Here is a 22463-nt window from a genome sequence, read left to right as displayed (position 1 = left end):
AGAGGGGCAGGGATCTGCTGGAGAGGGACAGGGATCTGCTGGAGAGGGACAGGGATCTGCTGGAGAGGGACAGGGATCTCATGGAGAGGGACAGGGATCTGCTGGAGAGGGGCAGGGATCTGCTGGAGAGGGACAGGGATCTGCTGGAGAGGGGCAGGGATGTGCTGGAGAGGGACAGGGATGTGCTGGAGAGAGATCCATGGAGCTGCGGTGGGGATGGAAGGGAGCTTGGAGGTGACTGAGCCTCAAGCCCCCACTCGGAGCTCTCAGTCCCCCCCCCCGGAGCTCTCAGTCCCCCCCCCCCGGAGCTCTCAGTCCCCCCCCGGAGCTCTCAGTCCCCACTCTGCCACCCAACCGCAGCCCTGCAGCTTGTGGAGCCCCCCGGGGCTGGGCACTGCACCCCTGCCCTGGGCAGCCTGTGCCAGTGCCAGTGCCATGAGGGCAGCATTTGCTCCTCGGGTCCAACCTAACCCCCCCCCGGCACGGTCCGAGGGCATCTCCTCTCCATCGCCCGACCCTGGGCGCCAGAGCCCAGCTCACCGCAGCCTCCTCCCAGGGAGCTGCAGAGGGCTCACCTCAGCCTCTCCTTCAGCCTCACAGTCCCCCCCCCCCAGCTCCCTCAGCTGCTCCTCCCCTAGACCCTTCCCCAGCTCCATCCCCAGCTCCATTGCCCTTCCCTGGACTTGCTCCAGCCCCTTCCCCCCCTCCTCCACTCCCCGACTCTGTCCTCCTTGCCCTCCCCCACCCCTGCCCAGGGCTGACCTCTGCTCTCTCTTCACTTCTCCCACGCAGCAAATCTGGGGACAACTCCAGCTCCAGCCTGGGGGATGTGGTGACAGGGACCCGCAGACCCACCCCCCCCGCCAGCGGTAAGAGTGCCCTGGGGGTCCCCTCAGCCCTGGCCTGAGTGGGGCAGGTCCAGCCTGGGGGGGAGCTGGGGTGGGAGGGGTGGTGGTGATGTCCTTCCTCATCCCCACTGGGTAACCCTCACCCCAACCTCACCCACAGCCCCAGTCCCTCTCCCCTGGGTGCAGGCAGGGGGGTGCAAGCCTCCCACCACCCCCTCCCCATCCCCTGGGGCCCTCCCCCTTCCCCAGCTCTCCCTCTTCTCCATCAATCCTTTCCCTCCCCTCTTTCCCAGCCCTTCCAGATCCATTCTCCTTCATCATTCTCCATTACCACTCTTCCCCTTGCCTCTCCCTCCCTTCTTCCTCTCCCCCTTCCCTTTCCCCTCTCCCTTCCCCTCCCTTGCCCTCCCTCCCTCTCATCCCTTCCCCTCCTCTCTCCCCTCCCCTCCCCTCCCCTCTCTTCCTTCCCCTTCCCCTTCCCTCCCTTCTCCTCCCCTCCACTTCCCCTCCCCTACCTCCCTTTCCATCCCTCCCTTCCCTCCCCTCCCCTCTCCCCTCACCTCCCCTCTCCCCCTTCTTCTCCCCTCTCCTCCTCCCTCTCCATCTCCTCTCCTCTCCTTCTCCTCTCCTCTCCTCCTACCTCTCCTCCTCCCTCTCCTCTCCTCTCCTCTCCTCTCCACTCCTCTCCTCACCTCCTCCTCTACTCTCCTCTCCTCTCCTCTCCTCTCCTCTCCTCTCCTCTCCTCTCCTCTCCTCTCCCCTCCCCTCCCCTCTCCCCTTCCCTCCCCTCCCCAGCCCCCCCCAACTCCATATTTCCCTTCTTCCATCTCCATCACCACTTTTCTCCCCCCTCCCTCCCCATTCCCTGGGGACCTCTCCTCCCCCTTGCTTCTCCTTTCCATCCCACCCATCCCTTCCACCTTCCTGCCCTTCCCAGCCCCTCCAGCTCCATGTTCCCCTTCTTCCATCTCCATTACCATTCTTCTTCTCTCCCTCCCTCCCTCTCCTCCCTCAACCTGTCCCCGGCTCCGGCTGCCCCCCACCCCCCACCCCCCCCAGGTGGCCTGGACATGCCCAGCTTTGCCTTTGACCCTGATGAGTTAGAGGAGGAGGAGGAGGCCCTGGAGACCCAACGCTCCCCTAAGAGTAGCGTCAGCAGTGTCACCACCCCCCCCGCCCACTCCAAGCGCATCCCCTTCTTTAGGAAGGTAATGACCCCCCCCCCAGACCCCCCTCCCCCACCCACCTGCTCGCCTGCTGCACCCTGCCTGCCCTAACACTGCCACCCTGCCCGTGCCACCACTGCCTGGCTGGCACCAAGCCCCAGCATGGGCATGAGCGTCTGCGGGGCAGGGGGCAGGGGGTTGGGCTCCTGGAGTGGGTTGGGGGCCAGACTGTGGCTGCCTCCCACTGTGGGGCTGTGGGATGGGGCAGTTATGGAGGGAGCCTCCCATCCTGGGGGGTCATGGGATGGGTCCATCCCTGGCTCCTTTCTGACTGTGGTCCATGGGATGGGTCCATCCCTGGCTTCTTTCAGACTGTGATCCGTGGGATGGATCCATCCCTGGCTCCTTTCAGACTGTGATCTGTGGGATGGATCCATCCCTGGCTCCTTTCAGACTGTGATCTGTGGGATGGATCCATCCCTGGCTCCTTCCAGACTGTGGTCCGTGGGCTGGATCCATCCCTGGCTCCTTTCTGACTGTGGTCCATGGGATGGATCCATCCCTGGCTCCTTTCAGACTGTGGTCCATGGGATGGATCCATCCCTGGCTCCTTTCAGACTGTGATCCGTGGGATGGATCCATCCCTGGCTCCTTTCAGACTGTGGTCCATGAGATGGATCCATCCCTGGCTCCTTTCTGACTGTGGTCCATGGGATGGATCCATCCCTGGCTCCTTCCAGACTGTGGTCCATGGGATGGATCCATCCCTGGCTCCTTTCAGACTGTGGTCCATGGGATGGATCCATCCCTGGCTCCTTCCAACCTGTGATCTGTAGGATGGATCCATCCCTGGCTCCAACCTGTGGTCCATGGGATGGATCCAGCCATGGATCAGTTATGGAGTGTTAGGGATGGATCCTCCCACCATGAGCCTTGGGATGGATCTATCCATGGCTCCTTCCACACTGTGGTCCATGGGATGGATCCATCCCTGGCTCCTTCCAGCCTCTGGTCCTTGGGATGGAATCACATGTGGAATATTAGGGATGGATCCTCCCACTGTGGTCCATGGGATGGATCAGTGGTGGTGCCACGACGCTGATCCAGCCTCTGTGATCCAAGGGATCAACCCATCCATGGCTGCCTCTTCCCATGCTCCATGGGGATGGATCCACCCATCAATGATCCTCCCACTGTGATCCGTGGAATGGATCCGTCCATCGCCGACCTATAGGATGGAGATGTCCATGGCTGCATCCCCCTGTGGTCCATGGGATGGATCAGTCCAGCTCTGATCCTCCCCCCTAGGCCAATGGGATGGATCAGTCCGCGGCTGTGCCCACCCGCGGTGCGTGGGATGGATCAGTCCGTGGCTGTGCCCACCCGCGGTGCGTGGGATGGATCAGTCCGTGGCTGTGCCCACCCGCGGTCCGTGGGATGGATCAGTCCGCGGCTGTGCCCACCCGCGGTCCGTGGGATGGATCAGTCCGTGGCTGTGCCCACCCGCGGTGCGTGGGATGGATCAGTACGCGGCTGTGCCCACCCGCGGTGCGTGGGATGGATCAGTCCGTGGCTGTGCCCACCCGCGGTGCGTGGGATGGATCAGTCCGTGGCTGTGCCCACCCGCGGTCCGTGGGATGGATCAGTCCGTGGCTGTGCCCACCCGCGGTCCGTGGGATGGATCAGTCCGTGGCTGTGCCCACCCGCGGTCCGTGGGATGGATCAGTCCGTGGCTGTGCCCACCCGCGGTCCGTGGGATGGATCAATCCGCGCCCCCCTGCCCCCCCCTCCGCGCGCATGGTGTGTGCCAGCTCTGCCCGTGTCTTGCCTCCCCCCGCGACCGGGAATGGACCATTCCAACCCCCCTACAACCGGGCAGAAGCTGGGGGGGGCTCGGGCGCAACCACAGCCCGGGGCGGGGGGAGGTCTGCAGCGGCTTGTGGGGGGCAAGCAGACCTGAGGGGGGGGAGGGCGACGGCGAATCGTCCTCTGTCACCCTCCCCCCACCCCCCCCAATCCTGCTCCGGAGCTCCTGATTGCCCCCCCCCAAATCTATCAAAGGGCAGGGGGATGCTTTTGGGGGCATCCCCCGGGGGGGCACACCAATCCCCTGGGGTATCCCCCGGGGTGGGCACACGAACCCCCTGGGGCAGCCCCCGTTAAGGTGGGACACGAGTCCCGCGGGCATCCCCGGGGGGGGGCATACACGAACCCTCTCGGGCACCCCCGGGGGGGGCGGTACAGACGATCCCCCTGGGGTATACCCCCCAAGGACACCCACGCATCCGGATCCCACCCCCCCAAGTCCACTCCGGCTCAGTGCCCAGCCCGGCTCGGTGCCCAGCCCAGCTCTGTGCCCAGCCCAGCTCGGTGCCCAGCCCGGCTCGGAGCTCAGCCCGGCTCAGTGCCCAGCCCAGTTCGGTGCCCAGCCCGGCTCAGTGCCCAGCCCGGCTCAATGCCCAGCCCGGCTCAGTGCCCAGCCCGGCTCAATGCCCAGCCCGGCTCAATGCCCAGCCCAGCTCGGTGCCCAGCCCGGCTCAGTGCCCAGCCCAGTTCGGTGCCCAGCCCGGCTCGGTGCCCAGCCCGGCTCAGTGCCCAGCCCAGTTCGGTGCCCATCCCGGCTCAGTGCCCAGCCCAGCTCGGTGCCCAGCCCGGCTCAGTGCCCAGCCCAGCTTGGTGCCCAGCCCGGCTCAGTGCCCAGCCCGGCTCGGAGCTCAGCCCAGCTCGGTGCCCAGCCCAGCTCGGTGCTCAGCCCAGCTCGGTGCCCAGCCCGGCTCAGTGCCCAGCCCGGCTCGGAGCTCAGCCCAGCTCGGTGCCCAGCCCGGCTCAGTGCCCAGCCCAGCTCGGTGCCCAGCCCAGTTCGGTGCCCATCCCGGCTCGGTGCCCATCCCGGCTCAGTGCCCAGCCCAGCTCGATGCCCAGCCCATCTGGGTGCCCTCCCAGCCCGGCTCGGTTCCCCCTGCCCGTCTCGGTGCCCAGCTCAGCCCGTGTCGGTGCCCATCCCGTGTCGGTGCCCATCCCGTGTCGGTGCCCCCTGCCCGGCTGGGTGCCCGCTGCCCTGCCCGGTGCCCGTGCCGTGCCCGCGGGTAACACGCATGCCTTGTTTGTCTTCTCTCGCCCCCCCCCCGGCCCCACGGGACGTAGCGAAGCAGAAGCAGAAGTCGGTGAGTAGCGTCAGGACCCCCCCCCGGGGGTGGGGGGGCTGGCAGGGAGCGCTTTTTAGGGTGGGGTGGGGGCTGCCCCCTGCTTGCAACACCCCTCCCCCTCCTTCCTCCTCCTCCTCCTCCTCCTCCTCTCCTCATCCCTAGAGCTGTGCCCCGCAGGGGCAATGCTGAGTGTACCCCAGTGCGGTGTGTGTGTGAGGCCCCCCCCCAGCCCCTCTGACCCCCAGCTCTTGCCCCCCCCAGGCCGAGCATGTGCCCCCCTATGATGTGGTGCCCTCCATGAGGCCAATCATCCTGGTGGGACCCTCGCTGAAGGGCTACGAGGTGAGGAGCAGTGGGGGGGGGGGGAGGGGGCACAGGGTTGGGAGGGGATGTTGGGGGGGGGGGGGGGGGGGGATATGGAGAGGACCCCAAGCCCTGTGTGCTGCCTCCCTGACTGCCTCTCCTGCCCCCCCCACCCCCACCCCCAGGTCACAGACATGATGCAGAAAGCTCTCTTTGACTTCCTGAAGCATCGCTTCGATGGCAGGTGAGGGGGGGGGGGGGGGGGGGGGCATCTGCCCAGGGCACCCCTGGCACCACAGCAGGGACCCCAAACCCCCTGGGGGGGTACCCCTCAGCCTGTGGAGAACCCTTAATGCCACGGAGAGACACCCCCCAGCCCCCCCTGAACCCTTAATGCCATGGGGAGGCACCCCCTAGCCCCCCCTGAACCCTTCATGCCATGGGGAGACACCCACCCAGCCCCCCCTGAACCCTTAATGCCACAGGGAGACACCTCCCAGCCCCCCCTGAACCCTTCATGCCATAGGGATTGTGGCTCCCAAGTGCAGGGAGGAAGCAGCTGGAGGAAGGCTCCCACCTTGCCCCCCCCTCCCAAGGTGGCTATTTGGGGCACGGTGGCAGGGGGTGAGTGGGTGGTTGGCATCCCCCTGGCAGACCCCAACCCTACCCCATGCTCGTTGCCATATTTTTGGGGGGGGGGTCTCAGGGGGATTCTTCCTTTGGCTCCCTGCTCTTGGGGCAGGAAGGAAGCAGCTGGAGGAAGGCTCCCACCTTGCCCCCTCCTCCCGGGGCAGCTGCTGGGGGCACGGTGGCAGGGGGTGGGTGGGTGGTTGACATCCCCCTGGCAGACCCCAACCCTACCCCATGCTCGTTGCCATATTTTGGGGGGGGTGTCTCAGGGGGAGCCCTCCTGTGGCTCCCAAGAGCAGAGAGGAAGCAGCTGGAGGAAGGCTCCCACCTTGCCCCTACCCGAGGCAGCTCTTTGGGGCACTGCTGTGGGGGGTGGGTGGTTGGCATCCCCCTGGCAGACCCCAACCCTACCCCATGCTCGTTGCCATATTTTGGGGGGGGGGGGGATGCTCAGGGGGAGCCCTCCTGTGGCTCCCAAGAGCAGAGAGGAAGCAGCTGGAGGAAGGCTCCCACCTTGCCCCTACCCGAGGCAGCTCTTTGGGGCACTGCTGTGGGGGGTGGGTGGTTGGCATCCCCCTGGCAGACTCCAACCCTACCCCATGCTCGTTGCCATATTTTCTGGGGGGGGGGGCTCTCAGGAGGAGCCCTCCTGTGGCTCCCAAGAGCAGCAGAGAGAAAGCAGCTGGAGGAAGGCTCCCACCTTGCCCCCTCCTCCCGAGGCTGCTGTCGGGCGCACGGCGGCGGGGGAGGGTGGTGGGGGGTAAGGTGGGTGGCACCCCCCTGGCTGTGTCCGTCCCCCCCCAGCCTGTGGCTGTCTCAGGATCTCCATCACGCGGGTGACAGCTGACATCTCGCTGGCCAAGCGCTCGGTGCTCAACAACCCCAGCAAGCACACCATCATCGAGCGCTCCAGCACCCGCTCCAGCCTGGGTAAGGGCGCCCCCACCCCCGCCCCCCCCACCCCCACCCTCCCCAAGCTTCCATCTGTATCAAGCCTGCACCCTTCCTGCCCACCCTCACCCCCTCCACCCCTACTCCTCCTCACCCCCATCCCTCCTGGGGGTCTTTGTTCCACCTCCACCAGGATGCAGCTCACCGAGGGTGAGGTTCGTGGGAGGGGGGGGGAGGAGGCCCGTGGAGGGGGGGGGGGGAGGTGTTGTGATTGATATGGGAGGGGATTTGGTGCCCTGTGCCCACCCTGGAGCTGGTTTCTCTTCCCCTCCCCCCCCTCCCCGTGCCCCCTTTTTTATCTTCTCTCTGTTGTGTTTGGGTTTTTTTTCCTTCCTTCCTTTTCCTTCTTCTCTCCTTTCCTTTGGGTTTCCTCCCCCTCCGTGCTGCTTCCTTCCTCCCCTGCTCCTGATACAGATGTCTTGGGTATGTAGCTTGGACCTAGCGGGACCCCTGGCAGCATCCCCCCCCCAATACCCCCTCCCCCAGTGGGGGACAATTTGGGATGTGTCCCCTTGGATCCTCCCCTGCCTGTGACCAAGCTTTGGCCACCTGGGTTGAGCCTGAGGGTTGGGGGCTCTCTGGTCACACAGCCCTCATCTGACCCCCCCCCCCACACTCCAAGTGTATTGGGGGGTCCGGGGGGGGGGCTTTTCCCCTTCCTTACCCAGCTGCTGACAGTGCTGGGAGCCCACCCACTGCCACCCTCCCCCCACCCCCCCTCTTCGTGCAGCGAACCCTCTTGTCCCGCGGGGCTGAGGTGACATCGGAGCGGCCACGTCCCAGCCTGGGACCTCTGCCGGTCTTGTCCCCATCTCCTTTCCCCCTCATCACATCTCCCCGAGGGCTGTGCCCCACAGCTTCCCTACCTCCTTGCCCACCCTCTGCCCCCCAAGCCTGTGCCCTCACCCCTGGCCGTGTCCCTGCCCCTGGCAGCCGAGGTGCAGAGCGAGACCGAGCGCATCTTCGAGCTGGCCAGGACCCTGCAGCTGGTGGCCCTGGACGCCGACACCATCAACCACCCTGCCCAGCTGGCCAAGACCTCCCTGGCCCCCATCATCGTCTACATCAAGATCACCTCCCCCAAGGTGGGTGCAGCCCCCCGGGGGGGTGTGGGCGTCAGGCAGGTTTATGGGGGAGGGGGCGGGGAAGAGGAGGTGACCACTTCCCTGCGGCCACCCTCGGGGCTGTCCTTTCCTGCCCGTCCTGCTCTCCTCCCCCCCCCCCCCGCCCCTGCTCCTGCTCCTGCTCCTCCAGGTCCTGCAGCGGTTGGTGAAGTCCCGAGGCAAGTCCCAGGCGAAGCATCTCAACGTGCAGATGGTGGCCTCAGACAAGCTGGCACAGTGCCCACCCGTGAGTGTGCCGCCTCCTGCCCTGGCTCTGCCCCTCAGCCCGCCCAGCTGCTCCTCCTGCCCCCCCAGCTTGGGCCACAGGCTCTGGTCCACAGCTCTGGTCCACTGATCCCACCTTGGTCCAGGAGCCTCTCCTTGTCCCATTGACCCCTCCCTAGTCCCTTGGCCTCACCCCAGGTCCCTTGGCCTCACCCTGGTCCCTTGGCCTCACCCTGGTCCCTTGGCCTCACCCCAGGTCCCTTGGCCTCACCCTGGTCCCTAAGTTCCATCTTGGTCCACAGACTCCACCTTTGGTCCATAGGATCCAGAAGCCTCTTCCTGGTCCATTGGCCCCACTTTGGTCTAGAAGCTTCACCCTTGGTCCAGAAGCTTCTCTCTGGTCCATTGGCCTCACCTTGGTCCATAGGCTCCATTTTGGTCCAGAGGTTCCATCCTTGGTCCAGAAGCCTCTTCCTGGTCCATTGACCCTACCTGGGCCAACAAGCTAGACCCTAGGTCTAGGTGTGTCCCCCCCCTCTCCTTTTCCACACAATGATCTCCTCTCCCCCTTCCCCACCCCCTTCCCCACGACGATCTCCTCCCACGGTGATCTCCTCCCTCTCCCCCTCCCCCGCGGTGATGAGGCTCTGGGCAGCCTGCTCTAGTGTGAGGTGTCCCTGCCCGTGGCAGAGGGGCTGGAACTGGCTGCTCCTTCTGGTCCCTTCCCCCCCTGACTCATTCCATGTTTCCATCTCCTCCCTGCCTTCCCCACGGTGATCTCCTCCTCTCTTCCCCACGACGACCTCCTCCCTCTCTTCCCCACGACGATCTCCTCCTTCCCTTCCCCACGGTGATCTCCTCCTCCCCTTCCTTCCCCTCAACGATCTCCTCCCCGCCTTTCCCCACGATGATCTCCTCCCTCCCTTCCCCACTACAATCTCCTCTCTTCCCCACGACGACCTCCTCCCTCCCTTCCCCACGACAATCTCCTCCCTTCCCCACGACGATCTCCTCCCTTCCCCATGGTGATCTCCTCCCCCCCTTCCTTACCCTCAACGATCTCCTCCCTGCCTTTCCCCACGACGACCTCCTCCCTCCCTCTCTTCCCCACTACGATCTCCTCCCTTCCCCACGACGACCTCCTCCCTCCCTCTCTTCCCCACGACGATCTCCTCCCTCCCTTCCCCACGACGATCTCCTTCCTCCCTCTCTTCCCCACGACGATCTCCTCCCTCCCTTCCCCACGACGATCTCCTCCCTCCCTTCCCCACGACGACCTCCTCCCTCCCTCTCTTCCCCACGACGATCTCCTCCCTCCCTTCCCCACGACGACCTCCTCCCTCCCTCCCTTCCCCACGACGATCTCCTCCATCCCTCCCTCCCTCCCTTTCCCACGGTGCTCTCTCCCCCCCGCCCCCCCCATCCCCCATCCCCAGGAGATGTTCGACATTGTGCTGGACGAGAACCAGCTGGAGGAAGCCTGCGAGCACCTGGCCGAGTACCTGGAGGCCTACTGGAAGGCCACGCACCCCCCCAGCAGCAACCCCCCCAACCCCCTGCTCAGCCGCACCATGGCCACGGCCGCCCTGGCCGCCAGCCCCGCGCCCGTCTCCAACCTGCAGGTACAGGTCCTGACCTCCCTGCGCAGGAACCTGGGCTTCTGGGGGCGTGGGGGCGCCGAGACCACCCCCAGCCCCCCCGGACCCACCGAGGAGCACGCCTTGTGAGATGGCAGCAGGGACAGCCCCCTCCCCCCCGCCCCTCCCCCAGCACTGCCCCTCGGGGATGTCCTCCTGGCACTGGGGAACTGCAGCGCCCAGGGAGTGGGACCAGCCTTAGGGGGGGGGGGGGACACAGCCTAGGAGGGCTGCAGCCCCCCCCCGCCAGGAATGAGGCTGTCACTGGGGACCTTCTGCCCACCCTGGGATTGGAGTCACCCTGAGGGGGGGCTGCAGCCCCTCTGAGGTGGGACCATCCCTAGGGACCTTCTGCCCACCCTGGGATTGGAGTCACCCTGGGGGGGGCTGCAGCCCCTCTGAGGTGGGACCATCCCTAGGGACCTTCTGCCCACCCTGGATGGCAAGGTTGGAGTCACCCTGGGGGGGGCTGCAGCCCCTCTGAGGTGGGACCATCCCTAGGGACCTTCTGCCCACCCTGGGATTGGAGTCACCCTGGGGGGGGCTGCAGCCCCTCTGAGGTGGGACCATCCCTAGGGACCTTCTGCCCACCCTGGGATTGGAGTCACCCTGGGGGGGGCTGCAGCCCCTCTGAGGTGGGACCATCCCTGGGGACCTTCTGCCTTCCCTGGGATTGAGACTCTCCCAGGGATCTGCTCCCTGCCCGCGACTGGAGCCCCCCCCCCCCAGCATCGAGGTCCCTCTGGGATCTGTGCCCTCTCCCAGGGCATCCCAGGATTGAGACAACCCCCCCAGGATTCTCCCCCCTCGATGACCCCCCCTGGCAATGAGAGTCACTTCTGTGCCTCCCTAGGGTCTGCTGAGGTGCTAGGACACCCTCCCCCCCCCCCCCACTTCCACACCTCTCCAGAGCTCCGGGGGGGACACTGTGGGTGCAGTGTTCTGCTGGGGGTGAGGACAGGCTGGGGGGGGGCAATGGAGGTGCAGAGCCCCATCCCACTGTGAGCTTCACAGTGCTGAGCCTGGGGTGAGAGCTGGGCGGAGGGGGTCCACAGCAGCCCCCCCCCGGTCAGGAGGCAGAGGAGGGACATCTGTCCTGTGTGTCTGTCGCCAATTCTGCCAGCGGGGGCGACCCTGCTGGTGTGCAGCCCCCACCCCGCAGCCCCCTCCCCACGCTGCTCTTCCTCCCCTATCACTCCCTTCCCCCCCCCGCCTCCACCCCTGGTGACCTCCCCTCCCCTTCACCCCCCCCCGAGCTGAGACCTGTCCCAGGTGCAGTGCCAGGCTGGGCAGGAGCGCATGTGTGTGTCGTGTGTGTGCCCCCCCCCCATATGCCAGGCTAACCCCTCCCCCACTAACCACCCCCCCCCCCGCGTCCGTCTGTCCGTCCGTCCCTCCTTGCACGGTGTGGTTGCTTCTCCTAACCAGGGTCCCTACGAGGGGCAACCAGGCCGCCTCCGGCAAGGGGCAGCTGAAGCGGGGGGGCCCACTCAGGTGCGACCCCCTCCGGCGGCACCCTCCCGCCCGACCCCCCGCAGCCTGCCCCGCCAGGACACCTTCGACGAGGAGACCGCGGGGGGCACCGAGCCCCCCGACTCCTGCTGCATGGACGTCGAGATGGAGCCCGTGGAAGAGGAGCCGCCAGACCCCCCCAAAAGCGGTGCCCGTGGCCCGCCCCCGCCCGGCCAGCAGCCCCCCAGCAGTGCCCGGGAGGAGGACGGGGGGGGGGAGGGTCGGGGGCTGCGGGGTCGAGCCAAGGGTCGGGACCAGCCTGAGCCGCCGGAGCCGCCGGGCAGGAGCGCGGCGGAGGGCTGGGGGCAGGACGTTTACACCCGTTAGGGTGCGGGGGGGTTGCAGGCAGGGGATGGACCCCCACAGCCCCCCCCCCCGCCCCCCCACTGATGCCTTTGTGCCCCCCCAGCCTGGCCAGCTGTGCCATGGGGAGCTCCTGCTTTGCCCCATGGCATCCCCCTGCCCCCCCCTTTCCAACCTTCCCCCCCCCCACCCAGCATCTTACGGTGCCTCTGGCCCTCCCCATAGAGGAGGGGGGGGGGCGCAAAGTGACCAAAGGGGACACCCCCACCCACCCCCCACCGCGGGAGCTCTGCCCGTGGCTGGTGTGTCCCCAGACATGGAGTGTGTGGGGGGGGTCATGATCTCTACCCAGCTCTTGCCTGCTGGCTGCCCCCCCCCCGGGTACCCTCGCGTCTCCATGGTGCTGTTTGCCAGCAGGGGGGGGGACCTGCCAGCAGCGTGAGTGTGCCCCCTCCCCCCAAGCCAGTGCCTGCACCCCTGCAGGGCTGTGAGCCTCCCCCCCCCCGACCCACGGATGCTGCGGGGGGGGGGGGTGGGGAGGGGCTGCATGCGTGTGCCGTGTGTGCAGGGGTCTGGGTGGGGGGGGGTCTCCGGCAGTGGAGAGGTCCCTGCTGCCCCAGGCTGTGCCCCCCGACCCCGGGGCGGGGGGGGGCAGTTTGCATGTGTTTGCCTTGGAGTGGCTCTGCCTGAACTGCTTTTGGGGGGGGGGGGGGGGCAGCAAATCTGAGCCAGTTTGGGGTGTGCGTGGGGGGGGGTCTAACACATGCTAACAGCTGCCCAGCCCTGCCCTACCCTGGCAGCGCCCAGAGGGTCCCTTTGCCATGGAGGGGGGCAAGGGGGAGGGGGCTTGGGACTGCCGCGGGGAAGGGTAACCTCCCCCCAGAAACCCTTCCCTTGTGCCAAACTCCCCCTCCCCCCCCCCCGTACCTGTCTGTCCGTCCCGTCCAGCTGTGTCTGTCTGTCCGTCCAGCTGTGAGCCTCGTCTGTCCCTCCCCACCTTGTCCAGCAGGGCTGCCTTCCCCCCCCCTGCCCCTCTCCAGAGTGCCAGGGCACTGCCTTCTCTTGTGCCCACCCCGGGCTGGGCATTGCCCCTTGTCCCTCTGCCGATCACCCCTGGGTGAGGTGGGGGGCACCTCACCGTGGGGCTGGGTTTGCCCTGCTTACGGGGCAGACCTTTGCCCCCCCTCCATACCGGGTGGGGTGTGTATGTGGGGGGGGGGGCGCTCCCTTGGCCACTGCCTTACCCAGACCACCAGCCTTGCCAGCTCAGGCTGGGGTGAAGGGGCTCAGGGGGGGCACCCAGCCGCTGCCAAGCTGCCTCTGCCCGTTGTGTGCCTCAGTTTCCCCCTCTTTTGTTTGAGGGGGAGGAGGGGAACTCGGTGTCACTGCCTGCCAAGTGCTTTGAGACCCTCATGCCCCAGCGTTTGCCCCCCTCCCCCACCATGGCAGCTGGCATCTGGGCAGAGGGCTCCCTCCCCCCTCTTTCCCCCCCCCCCCATATTTATGTCACTCCAGAAACGTTATTTAAAGACCCAACAAAGTGTATTTTATTTATTGATTCTCATTTTGGGGGGGTGGGGAGGGGTCGGGGGGTGGGGGTGGGGAGGGTCTCACCCTGCTCGCTTGGTTCTTTGTAATAAACATTTTGGTGAGACCTGCCCCGTGGCTGTGCCTGGTGGGGGCTGTGCTGGGGGGGCAGGGGGCACACACACCTGGGGGCTGCAGTGCTGAGCCCGGGCACAGCTCATCTCTGTGGTGGCACCCACCTGGGGGCTGTAGTGCCTCCCATATAGGCTCAACAGTGCTGAGCCCGGGCACAACTCAGCTCTGTGGTGGTACCCACCTGGGGGCTGCAGTGCCTCCCATATAGGCTCAACAGTGCTGAACCTGGGCACAACTCAGCTCTGTGGTGGCACCCACCTGGGGGCTGCAGAGCTGAGCCCAGGCACAACTCAGCTCTGTGGTGGCACCCACCTGGGGGCTGCAGAGCTGAGCCCAGGCACAACTCAGCTCTGCAGTGGTACCCACCTGGGGTCTGTAGTGCCTCCCATATAGGCTCAACAGTGCTGAGCCCGGGCACAACTCAGCTCTGTGGTGGCACCCACCTGAGGGCTGCAGTGCTGAGCCCGGGCACAACTCAGCTCTGTGGTGGCACCCACCTGGGGGCTGCAGAGCTGAGCATGGGCACAACTGAGCTCAGCAGTGGCATCCACCTGGGGGCTGCAGTGCTGAGCATGGGCACAACTCAGCTCTGCGGTGGCACCCACCTGGGGTCTGTAGTGCCTCCTGTGTGGGTTCCACAGTGTTGAGCCCGGGCACAACTCAGCTCTGTGGTGGCACCCACCTGGGGGCTGCAGTGCTGAGCCCGGGCACAGCTCATCTCTGTGGTGGCACCCACCTGGGGACTGTAGTGCCTCCCATATAGGTTCAACAGTGCTGAGCCCGGGCACAACTCAGATCTATGGTGGCACCCACCTGGGGGCTGCAGTGCTGAGCATGGGCACAACTCAGCTCTGCAGTGGCATCCACCTGGGGGCTGTAGTGCTGAGCATGGGCACAACTCAGCTCTGTGGTGGCACCCACCTGGGGGCTGCAGTAGTGAGCATGGGCACAACTCAGCTCTGCAGTGGCATCCACCTGGGGGCTGCAGTGCTGAGCCCGGGCACAGCTCATCTCTGTGGTGGTACCCACCTGGGGGCTGCAGTGCTGAGCCCGGGCACAACTCAGCTCTGCAGTGCTGCCCGTGTGGGCTCGGTAGTGCCTCTCGCATCTCTCTCTGGGCTGTGAGCCCTCAGCGGTGCCCTAGAAGAGGCCAGGACCGGGGTGGGGCTGGGACCTGCCCAGCTCCTGACGCAGGAGGGTCGCAAGGCTCGTGGCAGCCGGTGCCAGGGTGCCGGTGCCAGCAGCAGCCGGGCTCAGCCCGGTCCGTTGGTGCCCGGCGGGCTCCGGACGCGCTCTGTGCAGTGGTACCCGCGGGGCAGCGCTCAGGGCTGCCGACATCTCCACTCGCTCTTCTCCGGCCAGTACTCGAACGCCTTCCTGCGGAGGGCACAGGGGGACATCAGTGCCACCCCAGGTCCCCGCCCGATTGCCATCCCCCTCCCCAGACCCAGGGCAGTGTCCCTCACACCCCCTCCCTAGCTCGGGTGGGTGCCCAGCAGCCCCCTACTCACTCTCTGGAGGGTGCGCCGGGCCGGCAGACCAGTCCAGCCTGGCAGGGGCAAATCTGGTTGATGCTGAAGGCCAGCCCCCCGGGTGGCACATGGCAGCTCTGAGACAGTGCCAGCCGCTGTTGGCACACCCTCTCGCCGTGCTGCCGTGCGCAGCAGCCGCCCGCGCCGCAGTCCTCATCCCGCTGGCACCGGGCTCCTGGCAGGGCAGAAAGAGGGTTAGAAGAGGGGGGACCCCCACACTCTGCCCCCAGACTGGCAGCTCTAGAGATGTGTGTCCCCCAAAACCCGCTGGGGGGAGGGGAGGGGAGGTGATGCCAGGGTTTGGTGCCCGCCCCATCAGCATCGCTTCCCGCAGCTCCCTTGGGAGCTGTCCCTTGGGTCCCTCCCTCTCCAAGCCCCCCCCAGCCGCCTTGCTCACCCTCCTGCCCGTCGGGCACGGGCTGCTGGCACTTCCCGAACATGCAGAGGAGGCCGTGGGCACAGTGGGTGTCCCGGCGGCAGTACTGCCCCGCGGGGCGCCTGGGCAGGCACAGACCGAAGTGCTCATCGCAGAAGTGTCCGTGGGCACAGGGGGTGCCCGGGCTGCACGGAGTCACCTGCGGAGGGGGCGCACAGCACGTCAGACCCCGGCCCTGGTTCCACCCCTGCCCCGCAGCCCGATCCCATCCCTAACTTCATGCCAACCTCCATCCCTGACTCTATCCCCAGCTCTATCCCTGACGCCATCCCCAATCCCATCCCAAACTCCATCCCTGACCTTATCCGTGACTCCATCACTGATCCCACCCCCAAACCCCATCCCCGACCGCAAACCTGATCTCATCCCCGATCCCATCCCCAACCTCATCCCTGATCTCAAACCTGATCCCATCCCAAACCCTTTCCCTGGCCTCAAACCTGATCCCATCCCAAACCTCACTCCAACCCCATTCCTGCCCCCTGGATCAGGCCAGGAGCCTGCCGCAGGGTCACAATCCTCCTGTCCACACCCCACGGAGCGGGGCCAGAGCATTTTCGCGGGGGGCGTGGGGTGTTAAGCCTAAGAGCTGAGCCAGGCTGGGCTGCAGCTGGGGGAGCCACATTCCCACGGGAATTCCTTCCAGGCGCTGAGGCTGTTTCCCGGCAGGAAAAGAAGGGGAGCGAGCGGCGGGCGCGGGGGAGGCTGTAAAAGTCCTGCTCCAGGTGAGGCTCGAACTCACAACCTCGGCATCGCTCCGCGAACTGCCCTATAAGTACCGCGCGCTGACCGATTGCGCCACTGGAGCGCTCGGCGCCGCCCGCGCCGCCCGCGGCCCCTCCCGCGCTGCCGCTCCGCGCCTCGCCCCTCTGCCCTCCCGCTCCTCGCCCCTCTGCCCTCCCGCTCCTCGCCCCTCTGCCCTCCCGCTCCTCGCCCCTCTGCCCTCCCGCTCCTCGTCCCTCTGCCCTCCCGCTCCTCGCCCCTCTGCCCTCCCGCTCCTCGCCCCTCTGCCCTCCCGCTCCCCGCCCCTCTGCCCTCCCGCTCCTCGCCCCTCTGCCCTCCCGCTCCTCGCCCCTCTGCCCTCCCGCTCCTCGCCCCTCTGCCCTCCCGCTCCTCACCCCTCTGCGCCTCGCCCCTCTGCCCTCCCGCTCCTCTCCCCTCTGCCCTCCCGGTCCCCTCCCCTCTGCCCTCCCGCTCCTCACCCCTGCTGCCAGCCCAGCTCCCACTCTGCCTCCTGCTCCTCTTCCCACCCCTGCTCCCCCCCGCCCCGGGTGCAAATTCGTCACCATCCCGGCGGCAACCTCAGATGCCAACCTCTGCATCCACCCCTCATGCATCCCTAGATGCCAACCTTTACATCCACCCCCATGCCAGCCTCTGCATCCATTCCTGCTGCAACCCTGGACGCCAACCTTCACATCCACCCCTCATGCCAGCCTCTGCATCCATTCCTGCTGCAATCCTAGATGCCAACCTCTGCATCCTTCCCTGCCCCACCCTCGCTGCAAATTCTGCACCCACCCTTGCTCCCACTCCAGCCACAAACTCACCTCCTGATCCTGTACCCACCCTGGCCACGAACTCACTTCCTGCCCCCATACCCACCCTGACCACAAACTCACCTCCTGCCCCTGTACCTGCCCCGACCACAAACTCACCTCCTGATCCTGTACCCACCACGGCCACAAACTCACCCACCCCGACCACAAACTCACCTCCTGCCCCCATACCCACCCTGGCCACAAACTCACCTCCTGCCCCTGTACCCACCCCGACCACAAACTCACCTCCTGCTCCTGTACCCACTGCTGCTCCCATCCCTGCTGTGCCACTTCCTCCCCTCAAGACCCCCCACACTCCGAGTGGGCACCCCCGACTCACCTCCTCTAGCTTGTCCCCGGGGCTGGCACTCCTGCCCAGCGTGGCTTCGTGGGGCAGGTGCTGGGGCAGGGAGTACATCCATGCCCAGAGGGAGCCAGAGGCGGCGGGCAGCAGCGAGGCGAGCAGGCAGAGGACCGCTGGGGACATCGGCATCATGCTGCTGGCAGCTGGCACTGACTGGCTCGCTGGGACCGGGGGCACCGCTTATTTGTAGCCCGGAGCCTATCTTACCCCCTGCTGCTAAAACTGTTTGCCCACCTAATGAGGAAGGAGGAGGCAATCAGGGGTTAAGGGATTAACATAATTGCCAGCCTGCCCCCGGCTGGGGGCACCAGCCCCAGAGTAAACGGCCCCCTCCCGCCAGTCTGGCTCCGGCGCCTGCTTGGCTCCAGGACAAGCTTCGGGTGCAGGTTGGGGTGCCCTGGGTCCCTGCCAGCCTTTCAGGTCCCCCTGTTTGTCTGGGTTGTATTGAGTGCCAGGACCCTGCCAGGCACCAAGCAGGTCTGTATTACAGTGGGGTTGGGTTGCTGGGTTTGTGCCCACAAACAGCTTGGGGGTGGTGGGTGCCAGAACCCTGCCAGGCATCAAGTGACTCTGTGTTTCAGGGTGGTATTTGGTGCCAGGACCCTGCCAGGCACCAAGTGACTCTGTGTTTCAGGGTGGTATTTGGTGCCAGGACCCTGCCAGGCATCAAGTGACTCTGTTTCAGGGTGGTATTTGGTGACTCTGTGTTTCAGGGTGGTATTGGGTGCCAGGATTGTGCCAGGTACCAAGCAGGTCTGTGCCACAGCGAGTTTTGGTTCCTGGGTTAGTCTCCGTACACAGCTTGGGGGTGGTGGGTGCCAGGACCCTGCCAGGCACCAAGTGACTCTGTTTCAGGGTGGTACTGGGTGCCAGGACCCTGCCAGGCACCAAGTGACTCTGTGTTTCAGGGTGGTATTGGGTGCCAGGACCCTGCCAGGCACCAAGTGACTCTGTTTCAGGGTGGTACTGGGTGCCAGGACCCTGCCAGGCACCAAGTGACTCTGTGTTTCAGGGTGGTATTGGGTGCCAGGACCCTGCCAGGCACCAAGTGACTCTGCTGTCTACAACTACCTGAGGGGCGGTTGTGGCCAGGAGGAGGTTGCTCTCTTCTCTCAGGTGGCCAGCTCCAGAACAAGAGGACACAGCCTCAGGCTGCGCCAGGGGAAATTTCGGCTCGAGGTGAGGAGAAAGTTCTTCACTGAGAGAGTCATTAGGCACTGGAATGGGCTGCCTGGGGAGGTGGTGGAGTCGTCGTCCCTGGGGCAGTTCAAGGCAAGGTTGGATGTGGCACTTGGTGCCATGGTCTAGCCTTGGGCACTGTGGTAAGGGTTGGACTTGATGATCTGTGAGGTCTCTTCCAACCTTGGTGATACTGTGATACTGTGATACTGTTTCAGGGTGGTATTGGGTGCCAGGACCCTGCCAGGCACCAAGTGTCTCTGTGCCACAGCAGGCTTTGGGTGCCAGGTTCATTGCCTCCTATCTCAGGGTGGTGATGTGTGACAGCACTGTCCTGGGCATCAGGTGACTCTGTGCCACGGGGGGGTTGATTTCTGGCTTTGTACCCACTCACACTTCAGGGTGGTGGGTGCCAGGACCCTGCCAGGCACCAAGTGCCCCCATGCCACAGCAGTTTCAGCCCCCACCTCTGTCTCCCCTTCCCCACGCCAGCAGGGACGAGGGGCAGGAGGAAGGCGAGAGCCAACGCTGCGAGCTCCAGGACGGGCAGCGGTGGGCACACAGTTGGCACCTGAGCTGCGGTTTGTCCCCGTTGCTCCCTTCCTGGTTCGTGTCCCATTTGCCCCCCGCTGTGCACCCACGGCCCCCCCCTCCTCCTGGGGGCCGAGGGCTTTGCACCTTCCCTAACGGCTTTGCTAACGAGGTGTTTGCGTGCCCTTATCTGGCAGCTCAGCTGGCACCAGCCCTGGGCAGAGTCGCCAGTGGCCTCCCCCGAGCGCATCCCGCAGACAATGTCACCACCGCGGCCACAAACACACAGAGAGGGGCGGGGGGGGGGGACTCAGCCGGGACCACCCCACACTGCCCCTGACCTCGCCAATACACTTGGCAGCTGGAAAAGCCCCCCCGGGACTGGTTCCCAGGGGCTGGGTGGCACCGGGGCAGGGTTGGGGGGGGCCGGGGCAATGTTTTGGGTGGGTTCTGCCCACAGAGGTGGCCAAGACAGGGCAGGAGATGGTGGTACTGAGGGGGGGTCTCCCCTCTCTTGGGCCCCAGGAAATCCCCCCCCCCCCCCCCCGGGACTGGTTCCCAGTTGCTGGCTGGCACCAGGGGTGTGTGTGATGTTGTGGCAATGCTTTGAGTGGGTTCTGCCCACAGAGGTGGCCAGGGCAGGGCAGGAGATGGTGGTACTGGGGGGGGTCTCTCCTCTCTTGGCCCCCAGGGAGAGCCCCCCCCGGACTGGTGCTGGATGGTGGCAGCAGGGAGTGGTTGTGGCAATGCTTTGGGTGGGTTCTGCCCACCAGAGGTGACCAAGATGAGGCAGGAGATGATGGCACAGATGGCACTGGGGGGAGTCTCCCCTCTCTTGGGCCCCAGGAAAAGCCCCCCCCCGGGACTGGTTCCCAGTTGCTGGATGGCACCAGGGGTGTGTGTGATGTTGTGGCAATGCTTTGAGTGGGTTCTGCCCACAGAGGTGGCCAGGGCAGGGCAGGAGAGGGTGGCACTGGGGGGGGGTTTCTCCTCTCTTGGCCCCCAGGAAAAGCCCCCCCAGGACTGGTGCTGGATGGTGGCACCAGGGTGTGGCTGTGGCAATGCTTTGGGTGGGTTCTGCCCATCAGAGGTGACCAAGATGAGGCAGGAGATGATGGCACAGATGGCACTGGGGGGAGTCTCCCCTCTCTTGGGCCCCAGGAAAAGCCCCCCCGGGACTGGTTCCCAGTTGCTGGATGGCACCAGGGGTGCGGGGGGGGGAGGTGTGTGTGACAATGTTTTGGGTGGGTTCTGCCCACAGAGGTGGCCAAGACAGGGCAGGAGATGGTGGTACTGGGGGGGGGGGGGGGGGTCTCCCCTCTCTTGGGCCCCAGGAAACCCCCCCCGCGGGACTGGTTCCCAGTTGCTGGATGGCACCAGGGGTGTGTGTAGGGTTGTGGCAATGCTTTGGGTGGGTTCTGCCCACAGAGGTGGCCAGGGCAGGGCAGGAGATGGTGGTACTGGGGGGGGGGGGGGGGGGTCTCCCCTCTCTTGAGCCCCAGGAAATCCCCCCCCCCCCCCCGGGACTGGTTCCCAGTTGCTGGCTGGCACCAGGGGTGTGTGTGATGTTGTGGCAATGCTTTGGGTGGGTTCTGCCCACAGAGGTGGCCAGGGCAGGGCAGGAGATGGTGGCACTGGGGGGGGGGTCTCCCCTCTCTTGGCCCCTAGGAAAAGCCACCCCAGGAAAAGCCCCCCCAGGACTGGTGCTGGATGGTGGCAGCAGGGAGTGGTTGTGGCAATGCTTTGGGTGGGTTCTGCCCACAGAGGTGGCCAGGGCAGGGCAGGAGATGGTGGCACTGGGGGGGGTCTCTCCTCTCTTGGCCCCCAGGGAGAGCCCCCCCCAGGACTGGTGCTGGATGGTGGCACCAGGGTGTGGTTGTGGCAATGCTTTGGGTGGGTTCTGCCCACCAGAGGTGACCAAGATGAGGCAGGAGATGATGGCACAGATGGCACTGGGGGGAGTCTCCCCTCTCTTGGGCCCCAGGAAAAGCCCCCCCCGGGACTGGTTCCCAGTTGCTGGCTGGCACCAGGGGTGCGTGGGGGGGGGTTGTGACAATGTTTTGGGTGGGTTCTGCCCACAGAGGTGACCAAGGCAGGGCAGGAGATGGTGGCACTGATGGCACTGGGGGGAGTCTCCCCTCTCTTGGCCCCCAGGACCCCCCCCCCCCAGGACTGTTTCCCAGTTGCTGGATGGCACCGGGGGGGGGTGTGATGTTGTGGCAAAGCTTTAGGTGGGTTCTGCCCACAGAGGTGGCCAGGGCAGGGCAGGAGATGGTGGCACTGGGGGGGGTCTCCCCTCTCTTGGGCCCCAGGAAAAGCCCCCCCCGGGACTGGTTCCCAGTTGCTGGATGGCACCAGGGGTGCGGGGGGGGGGGGTTGTGACAATGTTTTGGGTGGGTTCTGCCCACAGAGGTGGCCAAGGCAGGGCAGGAGATGGTGGCACTGGGGGGGGTCTCCCCTCTTTTGGGTCCCAAGGGTGGCAGGGGGGGGGGCGCATCCAGGACTGGTGGCTGCATAACCAGGGTGGCTGCCGGCGCGGGGGTGACCCCAGAACTCCTTTCTGCCCTGGTGCCAGAGGTGCCAGCGCCGAGGACCTCCGGATCCAGCCCCGGGAGTGTTTGCAGAGCAGCTCAAGGAGCAAATATTGACCTGGCTGCTGTCCCCATCCGTCCCCTGCTGGCTGCTCGCCCCCAGGCTCAGCTAATCCCCCCCCCCCCCGCCGCCCCTCCCCTCCATGGCAGCTTTGCTCCTCCAACCTCTGCTCCCCAACCCCTGCCAGCTCCGGGGGGGGGCACACTCAGGCACTCCCCCAGCCTGGTTTGGGGTGTGCCAACCGGGCAGGGAACTTAGGGTTTGCCATCCTGTCCCCCTGCCCCGGGACCACCACCGAGGGCTGGGATGAGTTTGGGAGCATCCTGCCTGTGCTTCCCTTCCCCCCCCCCATTGCAGGCAGCGATGGGAAGGAGAGGTGGGGGTGTAGTGGGGGTGCAGTGGGCACTCAGTGGGTGCTCGGTGAGGGCACTGGGATGTGCTGGGGTGTAGGGGGGGTTCATTGGGATGTACTGGGAGGTGTAGTGGATGTACTGGGATATACTGGGTGGTGTAATGGATGTACTGGGGAGGTGCAGTGGATGTACTGGGGTGCACTGGGGTGTACTGGGGGACGTAGTGGATGTGCTGGGGGATGTAATTGGGGTACTGGGGTGTACTGGGGGGTGCAATGGGTGTACTGGGGTGTACTGGGGGACGTAGTGGATGTACTGGGGATGTAATTGGTGTACTGGGGTGTACTGGGGGGTGCAATGGGTGTACTGGGGTGTACTGGAGGGATGTATTGGATGTACTGGGGGATGTAATTGGGGTACTGGGGTGTACTGGGGGACGTAGTGGATGT

The 22463-nt window shown here is 65.9% G+C and overlaps 2 protein-coding genes and 1 non-coding gene across 6 annotated transcripts; 1 reads left to right on the top strand and 2 right to left on the bottom strand.

Moving 5' to 3' along the window:
- The first annotated feature begins 771 nt into the window (after positions 1-771).
- Positions 772-12532, top strand: CACNB1 (calcium voltage-gated channel auxiliary subunit beta 1). Of its 4 annotated transcripts, none has more exons than XM_064174036.1 (9): positions 772-869; positions 5159-5178; positions 5422-5502; positions 5649-5707; positions 6914-7023; positions 7978-8129; positions 8299-8394; positions 9809-9994; positions 11438-12532. In XM_064174036.1, the coding sequence occupies exons 3-9, from the start codon at positions 5458-5460 to the stop codon at positions 11846-11848; spliced, it is 1059 nt and encodes a 352-aa protein (XP_064030106.1). In that variant the 5' UTR covers positions 772-869; positions 5159-5178; positions 5422-5457; the 3' UTR covers positions 11849-12532. The 4 variants fall into 4 exon arrangements, with proteins under 4 accessions (XP_064030106.1, XP_064030103.1, XP_064030104.1 ...); XM_064174033.1 differs by having other exon boundaries at positions 790-869; positions 5164-5178; XM_064174034.1 differs by lacking the exon at positions 5159-5178 and having other exon boundaries at positions 851-869.
- A 1932-nt stretch (positions 12533-14464) lies between these two features.
- LOC135191719 (dickkopf-related protein 3-like) lies at positions 14465-17488 on the bottom strand. Its single transcript, XM_064174249.1, has 4 exons — positions 17336-17488; positions 15416-15593; positions 14998-15193; positions 14465-14863 (listed from the first exon to the last, which is right to left on the bottom strand). Exons 1-4 carry the CDS (start codon positions 17486-17488, stop codon positions 14809-14811), a joined length of 582 nt encoding a protein of 193 aa, XP_064030319.1. The 3' UTR covers positions 14465-14808.
- TRNAI-UAU (transfer RNA isoleucine (anticodon UAU)) lies at positions 16172-16262 on the bottom strand. Its single transcript is given in 2 exon segments — positions 16172-16207; positions 16225-16262. It is a non-coding gene; the product is annotated as a tRNA-Ile (tRNA).
- Positions 17489-22463: the final 4975 nt, after the last annotated feature.

This window comes from Pogoniulus pusillus, chromosome 40 (genome assembly GCF_015220805.1).
Source record: "Pogoniulus pusillus isolate bPogPus1 chromosome 40, bPogPus1.pri, whole genome shotgun sequence".
Lineage (NCBI taxonomy): Eukaryota > Metazoa > Chordata > Aves > Piciformes > Lybiidae > Pogoniulus > Pogoniulus pusillus.
Note: the sequence above shows the minus strand (reverse complement) of the source record. Positions and strands in the feature narration are given on the sequence as shown.

Bases quoted from the DNA above. Each gene is read 5' to 3' on its own strand.
- CACNB1 (XM_064174036.1), top strand. From the start codon at position 5,458: ATGAGGCCAATCATCCTGGTGGGACCCTCGCTGAAGGGCTACGAG. The intron at 5,708-6,913 runs GTGAGGGGGGGG...TGGCTGTCTCAG, and splicing joins AAGCATCGCTTCGATGGCAG to GATCTCCATCACGCGGGTGA. The intron at 8,395-9,808 runs GTGAGTGTGCCG...CCCCATCCCCAG, and splicing joins AGCTGGCACAGTGCCCACCC to GAGATGTTCGACATTGTGCT.
- LOC135191719 (XM_064174249.1), bottom strand. From the start codon at position 17,488: ATGCCGATGTCCCCAGCGGTCCTCTGCCTGCTCGCCTCGCTGCTGCCC. The intron at 15,594-17,335 runs GTGAGTCGGGGG...CCCCCTCCGCAG, and splicing joins CCGGGGACAAGCTAGAGGAG to GTGACTCCGTGCAGCCCGGG. The intron at 14,864-14,997 runs GTGAGTAGGGGG...TGCCCTCCGCAG, and splicing joins CCCGGCGCACCCTCCAGAGA to GAAGGCGTTCGAGTACTGGC.